General features: G+C 43.4%; 1 protein-coding gene across 2 annotated transcripts; it reads left to right on the top strand.

The window, feature by feature from the left end:
* The first annotated feature begins 84 nt into the window (after positions 1-84).
* lcmt2 (leucine carboxyl methyltransferase 2) lies at positions 85-10161 on the top strand. 2 transcript variants are annotated; one of them, XM_044131132.1, is made up of 14 exons: positions 85-307; positions 1117-1241; positions 1336-1417; positions 2162-2309; positions 2428-2584; positions 2664-2853; positions 3005-3112; positions 3225-3312; positions 3389-3607; positions 3694-3930; positions 4109-4206; positions 4307-4494; positions 9531-9666; positions 9847-10161. In XM_044131132.1, the coding sequence occupies exons 1-14, from the start codon at positions 203-205 to the stop codon at positions 10030-10032; spliced, it is 2067 nt and encodes a 688-aa protein (XP_043987067.1). In that variant the 5' UTR covers positions 85-202; the 3' UTR covers positions 10033-10161. The 2 variants fall into 2 exon arrangements, with proteins under 2 accessions (XP_043987067.1, XP_043987066.1); XM_044131131.1 differs by having other exon boundaries at positions 2162-2348.
* The last annotated feature ends 273 nt before the right edge of the window (positions 10162-10434 follow it).

Genomic DNA, 10434 nt, shown 5'->3' with positions numbered 1-10434 from the left:
CTGCTACTGAACAGCAAAGATTGACGCGATCTTTCCACCTCCAGGCCGCTGGAGGGCGACCGAGAACCACATGAAAAGGAAGTCGGAAGTTTGCCTCACGTGGCGGATGTTTGTATTATTTTTTGACAGAGTGCTCAGATGAAAGAGCCAAAACTTTAATGTCAAAAGATCCCTATCAGATTGTACTTTATTTTATGTGGTGATGTGGTCCAGAGAAATAGGAGAAGAAGAAGTTTGCAGTGGAAATCTCGATGGCGTCGTGGCAACAAGAGCCAGAAAGAAGCAGAGAAAGGGCAGCGATACGGCGGCAAGTTCAGCTCCTCTATACACAGAAAAAAAAAACCTGTCTTTAACTGTACTGTGTGTAATTTATCTGTGGCACAGCTCGTAATAAATACTGCACATTAAATATTACTACAGTGTGATGTGTCTCTTCATAAAGGCTCCACGAGGGAGAGTTTTCTCACGGTCTTCCTCCTCTCACTGAGAGTTAGTCAGCGTTTAATGTGAAGCTAAAAAAACTAAATAACCGAACTCCATTTTATGTTAAACGTGTCTGGGACAGCAGGTTGACTGGTGAATCCTAGAGTAGAACATGACATTGTATGCACACTTTGTGGGTCCCTCCATGCAAAAAAAGAAAGAAAGTAAGCAGAGTATTAAAACATATAAAGTGTTTTATACAGTGTACAAAAATGTACACAACAATAAAAACATGTTCCACAAAATTTGGATTTTAATTAGGAAACCTATCTGTGAGTAGAATGGGAGGCAGAGCTGTCTGGAGTAACTAAAGTAAGCTAAAGGGAAGTCTTTAGAAATGCAAAACTTCTATTTTGAAATGCAGTATTGCAGGGTCACTATCAACCAATAAGCCTAGCAATTGAATGACTTCCAATTATGTAATAACTCTGGCCATTTTTAATGTAAAACACTACAACTGGCAAATGAATTGAATGTGATACAAGTCTTTGAGCCAGTATAGCAATAACAATTTTCCAATAGTGTAAACCATTGTACTATTCCAGTATAAATAAATTTCAAAATAAAATACTTTCCAGAACAGATCATTCTCAAATAGCCGTCTGATGGCAGCGGTTTATTTTCCCTCTTCAGGTGCAGGAAACCAACGACAGCAGCGTGGTGAGCAAGGCCTCAGCCGCCGCGCAGGGATACTTCAGGGACCCTTTCATCCAACACTTTGTGTGTAAAGTATCTCGAAGAGCCCCGCTTATCAACAGGTGAGAAGGTGTCTGAACCTCTTCACAGGTGAACCAGCCGGATCGTCGCGGTGCTGCTGTCAGTCAGCCTTTAACGCATGCTTGGATGTTTTAGGGGCTACTTTGTGCGCTGGAGAGCTGTGGACCACTGTGTGAGGCATTTCCTTCTGATCACTGCGAAATGTCCAAAGAGACAGGTGAGTTCTGTTGAGTTCGTTTTCATACAACCAATAAATAAAACCAATTCAAATTAAATGTTATATCAAGTCCCTCCTCATAAATGGGCATCAGGGTGTACTTGCATCATTAAAAAGTCTTAAATGGATGTATCTAAAATTAAGACCTTCAATTGTCTAGCTTGATAGCAAGCAACTATCAGCAGCAAGTGAGATTCTAATACTTGCTAGCTAAGTAGTTAGCTACTTGTACTTGCTACCTAGGTAGCATATGGTCAAAAAATACTAAGTGTATTTTTTTATTTCCAGTATTAATACTTGATAGCTAACTAGCAAATATTATTAGTGAGTAATACTGTTAGTACTTGCTAGCTAGCTATATTAGTATTATTTATATCAGTGACAGATGCAAAGAATTTATCTAGCTAGCTTTTTTTTGCCTCCATCATGGATAAGTGTAAATTTATTAATAGTTGACTGGATGATGTTTGTCTTTGCAATCAGCTCACATTTGTTGCCAACCTATAGATTTATCCTGTACAATAAATCTTGGGACTACTGACCTGAAAGTTATGAACCAATTTCTCTTGAACATTTCTGCCATGATAATGGTCTTAAAAGGTATTACATTGAAGTTGGTGAAAATTGTCTAAATCCCACCAATGGACTGTTGATCAAATCGATAACAGCAACAATCCCTCATGCGCTTGTTAATTTCCTGCATTCTTCTGTGTTCTTTGTGCTTCTTGTGTTCCGCTGCTGCAGATTCTGTCGCTGGGCGCCGGCTTCGACTCTCTGTATTTCCGCCTCTGTGCAGACGGAGCTCTGGACGGAACCGCCGTGTTTGAGGTGGATTTTCCTGATGTGGCGCGGCGCAAAGCTGCTCTGGTCACTTCTAATGCAACACTGAGAGGCATGTTGGACCCCTGCCTGCCTCCGATTCCTCAACCAGGTTCCTGATGCCTAAAATGACAGAGTAGTTGTCTAAATATAGCTTCACTTTTATTCTACAATCACATGTCTGTTCTCAGGGCCTGTTTACATGTGCAGCAGCCAGTACCGCCTGTTAGGGGTGGATGTTAGGAAGGAATCTCAGACGGAGGAGGCTCTGAGTGCAGCTGGTCTGGACTGGGCCGCTCCCACCCTGATCCTCTCTGAGGTGGTGCTCACCTACATGGAAACCCAACGGTACAGCAGAGACGGTGACAGAGCGGTGTCCATCGCCCTGTAAGGCTTTAAAAGCTGCGGCCCGCTGTGTGCCTCGCAGGTCAGACGCCGTGATCAGCTGGGCAGCAAAGCGCCTACCACAGTCCCTCTTCGTGATGTATGAGCAGATCCGTCCCGACGATCCCTTCGGCCGCGTCATGCAGGACCATTTCTTGAAGCTCAATTCAACTCTGCATGCCCTGCAGCAGTACCCAGATCTGTTGGCACAGAGGCAAAGGTTCCTGGACAAGGCCAGTACACACGACATGACGTTTACTTTTGTCGTTTACCGTCACAAACTTTGATTTATTTTTTTGTGATAGACTGTCAGAAAGTTGAAACCTCACTGGAGCAGGAAGGAGTATGGCACATGAGCCGTGTGTGTGTGCTTGTTGTCCTCAGGGCTGGGACCAGTGTGTGTGTGTGGACATGAATGCGTTCTATTTGGGGCTGGTCCCCCAGGAGGAGCGGGACAGAATAGAAACCCTGGAGCCGTTCGATGAGCATGAGGTTAGCTGGACTCCTCCGTCAGATGTTCCAACTAGACACACATGTTTAATGTGTAAAACTCTATATCTCTGTTCCAACTAGACCCTTCCAAAGTCTTCCTGTCCTCCCTCAGGAATGGCACCAAAAGTGTTCCCACTACTTCATCCTGACCGCATCTCGAGGCGCTCTGATGGAGCAGGCTCTGCTCAGTCAGGCCTCAGGTAGCGAAACCTTTCTGCCTCAGCCTGTGCACCTTTCTGTAAACCCCTCTGACTGAGCCCATCTGACCATCTCCAGTACCGTCCGTCAGTCTGAGCTGGGGCTCCACAGAGCTGAAGGTGAGCACTGTTCCGGTATGTTTGGAAGGCTTGGGGTTGGCCTCTACCTGGATGAGGTCAGAGGGGCTGCTGCTGACTGGAGGGTCCAGCAGAAGAGGCAGGGTGACTCAGTCCAGATCCCTGATCAGGGATCAGAACGGATGGAGATCCACCAGCGTCGAAGCGTCAGCAGATCTGGGTCAGATCAATGTTTCCTCCACTTTCTACAGATTTAGCTAAACTTGCCTATGAGAGGTTTTGTAAATGTTTTCTTCATTACTCTAGGCGTGCGGCTCTATCACACAGTTACCCCCCTTCCAAGAGGAGGAGGAGCGGTGGTGTACGGTGGACGCTCTTCACCGCTCCGACCCATCTCCGACCTGTTTAAACTGACCTTTGACCCGTCCGCTGCCAAGGCACCGCGTCCAGACGCAGAGAAGGTTCAGGTGGAGCCAATGGAGTGTACGGGAAATCCTCCCCCACCAAGATTTAGACACACTGCCACAGTGGTTCAGCACAGAGGTGAGCCAACACCAAACCAGCGGTCCGTCAGTTTTTTTGACCCCCAGTCTGTCGGTGTTGACCCTCAGTCCTCCAGAACCAACTGGACTTCTCTTGATGACTTGAAAACGTTTCACTTCTCGTCTTATTCAAACGTCTTCTTGTCCCAGGCTCAATCCTTGTTTCCTTTTTATGGTAGGCAGAGACTTCCTGTTTGTGTTTGGTGGGAAGAACCAATCAGCTTGTGCTCTGAGTGACAGCAGCTTCCTGAGTCTGGACCAGCAGCACTGGACTGAGGTCAGTTTTTGTCTGAATTTCCCATAAACTCACACGTCTGCGCTCTCTGCTCTGTCTCTAAGATTCAGGGAACTTTGTTTGGTTTCATTATGATCCACAGTTTCCAGTAGGGGGCGATGTGCCAGCGGCTCGTCATTCTCACTCAGCTTGTTCGTATCTCGGATCTGTTGTCGTGTTTGGAGGTCTGAGCCGAGAGGGTGAGCCTCTGGGTGATCTGAGCTTCCTGACGCCGACAGAAAGAGGCTTCGATTGGATCAGAGTAGCTGTTCATCCGCCTCCTGTTCCCAGGTCAGTGGTTTTCCTCTGAACTGTTTCAATTTGATTCTAGAAACAATAAATGTGCCGAATTTCTATAGACCCGTCGCATGTCATTGCGTACATCTGGAAATTTTGTGCGTGCGCACGACGATGAAGGGCAAAAACAGGATTATTTTTCTTGTCATCCATAGCCAGCCATGCTGCTGCAGTGGAACAGTTCCATTGACAAAATAAAACCTGGAGATGGAGGTGTTAGTAACTTCATGCAGTGCACCACAGCAAAAGAAACTAGAAAATTCCTGAAGAAATTTAACTGGGGCCTGCCAAAGTGTGCCCGTCGGTTTGGACCCAGCGTTCTGATGCTAACAATTTGCATCAATGCTAAAGAAAGCTGCAATGTAATCAATAGCATGTGGAGAATCACAAGAATGTTAAGTAAGCTGGACATGCAACATTCAGTATGATAAAGCAAGTGCATTAGCTAAAATGAGCAAATATGCTAATATAAGCATAAATACTTTCAGTAGCATGTGGGGTATCATTATAATGTTTACTGTCATTTACTTACTCCATTAAGTATACTAAACATGGCTAATAAGTCTGAAAAATAGAAAATAGCTTATTTAAGCTAAAAGGCTAATGCTAATGAACTGCCTTGCTGCGCAAGGCAGTTCCCAACCTCGGATAAACAGATAATGCAGAATGATATCACTGCACGCCTGGTGCACTGTCCAGAAGGGGCATTTTGAGGCTTTTATTTTGAAATTTGCAGTAAGCTTCATATTAAATGCCCACACTAATCCAATGTGTAAGAGTGCTTTGGATAAACCAGTCACATAAAGCCAAAAGAGCAATTACATGATGTAAAAATTCCCAAGGCTTTTATTTTGAAATTTTGTTAAGCTTCATTTGAAAGGGTCAAAGTCATCCCATGTGTAACAGTCATTGGATTAAATCAGTCATATAACGCTCAAAAAGCAATGACCTGATGTAAAAATTTTCAAGGGCTTTTATTTTGAAATTTTCAGTAAGCTTCATTTCAAAGGGCTAGACTCATCCCATGTGTAACAGTGACAGGGTTAAATTAGTTATATACAGCCCATAGCAGCAAGTTGTTCTAAAGGCCAGCTCAGTCCTCCTCTGTTTTAACTGAACTAGTAGTTCGAACTACAGTGATGCGTATTTGTAGTCCTCAGCAGCTCTCCCTGCTCTGGGTTCCGTTGCCATGGTAAATAATCCTCTCTGCCAGCTGTGAGTGAGACATCCAGGGGAGACAATTCTCTGTTTGAGCCAGCCAGTTTGACTAAAAAGCATTGCAAAAACTGTTTCCTGCTCGGGAACCGTAATACATATTCGAAAACCGCTTGAAGCATATGAGAGGGCTATTTGTCGACTCACATAGTCCCGCCATTCATATCTCTACCTCACTCACAGTATTAACAGCGATGAGATAAAAAAAGTGTGTGCCAAGGTCTGAAATTTATCAGAAATACATGGAAGTGAATCAGTGAGATCCGTCTGCTACCCTGGCGCATGACTTTGCTCTGAAGCACCTGGAGAGAAAACTGTAAGCTTAGATAATTTTTGAAAACATTTGACCGAGCAGGCACGCGTATCAATGTCATGACCAAGTTTGATACCAATCATGCAATATTTGTGAGCGTGAGGGCGAAGTTAAAAATGATTTGGGGTCAAATTTCACTCTGACTCTCACTCTAGCGGAGCGCCTTCACCTCTGATTTTTCCAAAAATCAAAAACTTTGGGTCGCTTAGAAAGAAGTTGTGGACAAACCATAATACATATTGACGGTTGTCTTCACTTTAAAAGAGATCACGGACGTATCTACAAAATGAAGTTTGAATGGCGTCTCTACATAAGGTTATGACGACACAGAAAATCCTCAAAAATAGGGTATTTTCAGGATTTACTGGTTGCCTCGTCCCCTTGAAGAGACTTGCACCTGGTGAGCTCGTTAGTGATTTTGGGGTCGTTTTTGCTTTTTACGTCGCCATGGTAACTCCAAATCCCAAAAAGTAATAGCTCCTTCCGAACGAGCCGCACGCGTTTGATACCACTTTTGTGGGTGGGCTCATGAGCAAATGTGAGCCGCATTAACGTAACGGAAGAATAATAAATAATACGTATTAAAGAAACATTCTATTGGGTGTAGAACAATAGGTGCCTGCCATGCAATGCATGGAGGCAGTGACTGACTTGCCAAGTCAGTCACTGCTCTCCTTATGCATTGCTATGGGGCAGGCCCCAAAAATTCCTGAAGAAATTTAACTGGGGCCTGCCAAAGTGTGCCCGTCGGTTTGGACCCAGCGTTCTGATACTAAAAATTAGCATCAATGCTAAAGAAAGCTGCAATGTAATCAATACAATCAATAGAATCACAAGAATGTTAAGTAAGCTGGACATGCAACATTCAGTATGATAAAGTAAGTGTATTAGCGAAAATTAGCAAATATGCTAATGTTAGCTTGAATGCTCTCAGTAGCATGTGGGATATTATTAGAATGTTCTCTGTAATTTACTTACTCCATTAAGTATACTAAACATGGCTAATAAGTCTGAAAATAGAAAATAGCTTATTTAAGCTAAAAGGCTAATGTTAATGAACTGCCTTGCTGTGCAAGGCAGTTCCTAACCTGGGATAAACAGATAATGCAGAATGATATCACTGCACCGCCTCGGTGGTGCACTGTCCAGAGGGGCATTTTGAGGCTTTTATTTTGAAATTTGCAGTAAGCTTCATATTAAATGCCCACACTAATCCAATGTGTAAGAGTGCTTTGGATAAACCAGTCACATAAAGCCAAAAAGAGCAATTACATGATGTAAAAATTCCCAAGGCTTTTATTTTGAAATTTTGTTAAGCTTCATTTGAAAGGGTCAAAGTCATCCCATGTTTAACAGTCATTGGATTAAATCAGTCATATAACGCTCAAAAAACAATGACCTGATGTAAAAATTTTCAAGGGCTTTTATTTTGAAATTTTCAGTAAGCTTCATTTCAAAGGGCTAGACTCATCCCATGTGTAACAGTGACAGGGTTAAATTAGTTATATACAGCCCATAGCAGCAAGTTTTTCTAAAGGCCAGCTCAGTCCTCCTCTGTTTTAACTGAACTAGTAGTTAACTACAGTGATGCGATTTGTAGTCCTCAGCATCTCCCTGCTCTGGGTTCCGTTGCCATGGTAAATAATCCTCTCTGCCAGCTGTGAGTGAGACATCCAGGGGAGACAATTCTCTGTTTGAGCCAGCCAGTTTGACTAAAAAGCATTACAAAAAACTGTTTCCGTCGGGAACCGTAATACATATTCGAAAACCGTTTGAAGCATATGAGAGGGCTATTTGTCGTCTCACATAGTCCCGCCATTCATATCTCTACCTCACTCACAGTATTAACAGCAATGAGATAAAAAGTGTGTGCCAAGGTCTGAAATTTTTCAGAAATACATGGAAGTGAATCAGTGAGATCTGTCTGCTACCCTGGCGCATGACTTTGCTCTGAAGCACCTGGAGAGAAAACTGTAAGCGCTAGATAATTTTTGAAAACATTTGACCGGAGCAGGCACGCAGCGTATCAATGTCATGACCAAGTTTGATACCAATCATGCAATATTTGTGAGCGTGAGGGCGAGTTAAAAATGATTTGGGGTCAAAATGTCGCTCTGACTCTCACTCTAGCGGAGCGGCCTTCACACTCTGATTTTTCCAAAATCAAAAACTTTGGGTCGCTTAGAAAGAAGTTGTGGACAAACCATAATACATATTGACGGTTGTCTTCACTTTAAAAGAGATCACGGACGATCTACAAAATGAAGTTTGAATGGCGTTTCTACATAAAGTTATGACGACACAGAAAATCCTCAAAAATAGGGTATTTTCAGGATTTACTGGTTGCCTCCCCTTGACGCATGACGAGAGATGCACCTGGTGAGCTCGTTAGTGATTTTGGGGTCGTTTTTGCTTTTACGCCGCCATGGTAACTCCAAAGCCCACCAAAAGTAATAGCTCCTCCCGGAACGAGCCGCACGTTTTGATACCACTTTTGTGGGTGGGCTGCATGTGATCACGAGCCGCATTAACGGTAACGGAAGAATAATAAATAATACGTATTAAAGAAACATTCTATTGGGTGTAGAACAATAGGTGCCTGCCATGCAATGCATGGAGGCAGTGACTGACTTGCTTCGCAAGTCAGTCACTGCTCTCCTTATGCATTGCTATGGGCAGGCCCCAACAATAACACAGAAAACCTGTTGAAGAACTCAAAACCACTCATAGCAACTGACTAACAGCAGGTCCAATAGAGTATCAGGATACAAAGCCAAAAATCACACAGACGTTTCCAACACAAACAGAACGGTCAGTCCATTAGTTTGATGTTTTCAGGCTTGATGTTTATTTTGCATATTAATAAGTGATCGTCTGGACACAGGTGGTTGATTAGCTCATTTAAATTCCTGCTCTATTAATGTGTGTGTGTGTGTGTCGTCTTATTTTTTTAACTGAATCAAACAGACAGAATTCTGCAGCACATCTACATGTTAAGGTTGTCAAAGTCAAGCTAGCATAACCGACTCACTCCCATGTTGCTGTTTTGTTTTTTAAATTAAAACTTTTGTCAGACTTGAGAAATGCGATACTTTTGGACCTTGTTATCTAGTCGCTGTGGGGTTGACAATTATTAGCAAAGCACTGTGTCCCTTTTTCTGTTCTATATCAGGCGTATATTTAAGATTTAGCGCGTTATGTTGACGATTTGACAGGTAAACCCAGTGGTAGCCATCGGTAGCGAGCAGGTTGTTTCCCTCTCTAGCAAGAAGATGGTGACATCACATTGCAGCGCCTCAGTCATACCGACCTCTCAAAACACTTTACACTGTTGCAGCATTCACCCAGTCACTCTCAGAAACAGACTGGTAGGCAACACTTCAACATGTGGAGGAGGAGGAAGCTGGAATTGAACCTGCAACTTCCAGATTCCAAGATGACAACTCTTCCCATCGAGCAACTGTTGCCTCAAAATGAGCCCCTTTGTTCCTGTTTGTTTCAGGTATTCCCACTGCGCCCATGTGTTTGGTGATAAGCTGATTGTGGTGGGCGGAGTCTGGATGCAGTCAGATGGCGTTCCTGGCGTCGTCATCATCAGCCTCAGCACGTACAGCAGCATGGAGTTCAGACTGGACACGGTCAGCTTTCACTCAGCTACAGTATGGGGAAAATGAAAGTACACCCCGCCCTTTGGAGGAGTTTTCATACCTGATAATCTGGTGTAAAAACGTTTTGATGTTCTGTTATGCACAACATAACAGGGTGTATTTTGACAGATTTCTTTAGTGTAAATGTCTGATTCCGATGTGTGTGTGCAGAGCTCCGTGCCCTGGCCTCTGATGCTCCACTCCTTCTGCTCCGAGCTGACGGACTCAGAAGAACCGGCTCTGCTCCTGATTGGAGGAGGCGGGAACTGTTTCTCTTTCGGGACTCATCTGAACCCCCAGCCCGTCTCTGTGTGTCTGCAGCCTATCTATGACTACCTGCAGCCTCCTGGGCTTTAAATCCGGATATGTTCATCGCTGGTTTTTCTGGGACAAAACAAGATCTTTTTTCTGAGTTATATATTTATGTGTTTGCAATATTAGGTATTATCAATAAGGTCAGATAAATAAACCAAACATTCAAATTCACATGATTTTTGTGGGTCTTTCAGCTGAGCTCAGAGCTGAGTCCCTGAGTGACGCAGGAAACTAACAATTTCTATCTTGGTCTATTAATATCAGTTCAAATGTTGTTAGTTGTACAGATAAAATTGAGGAAAACTGACCTACCAACAGAAAATAAGCTCTGCTGTGATTGGTCAGATCGAATTTTGCATGTACATTAGTTACTGCGTTTCCATCAAAAAATGTCTGCAAAAGTTTGTCAATATTCCGTTAATGTCTAAAAAGTGGGCTGCACAG

Source organism: Gambusia affinis, linkage group LG11, assembly GCF_019740435.1.
Source record: "Gambusia affinis linkage group LG11, SWU_Gaff_1.0, whole genome shotgun sequence".
Taxonomy (NCBI): Eukaryota; Metazoa; Chordata; class Actinopteri; order Cyprinodontiformes; family Poeciliidae; genus Gambusia; species Gambusia affinis.
This window is presented reverse-complemented; position numbering and strand designations above follow the sequence as displayed.

Excerpts from the sequence above, each read along its gene's own strand:
- lcmt2 (XM_044131131.1), top strand. The coding sequence starts at position 203 with ATGTGGTCCAGAGAAATAGGAGAAGAAGAAGTTTGCAGTGGAAATCTC. Across the intron at positions 2,585-2,663 it reads ACCTACATGGAAACCCAACG|GTCAGACGCCGTGATCAGCT; the intron begins GTACAGCAGAGA and ends TGTGCCTCGCAG. Across the intron at positions 2,854-3,004 it reads GGCAAAGGTTCCTGGACAAG|GGCTGGGACCAGTGTGTGTG; the intron begins GCCAGTACACAC and ends TGTTGTCCTCAG.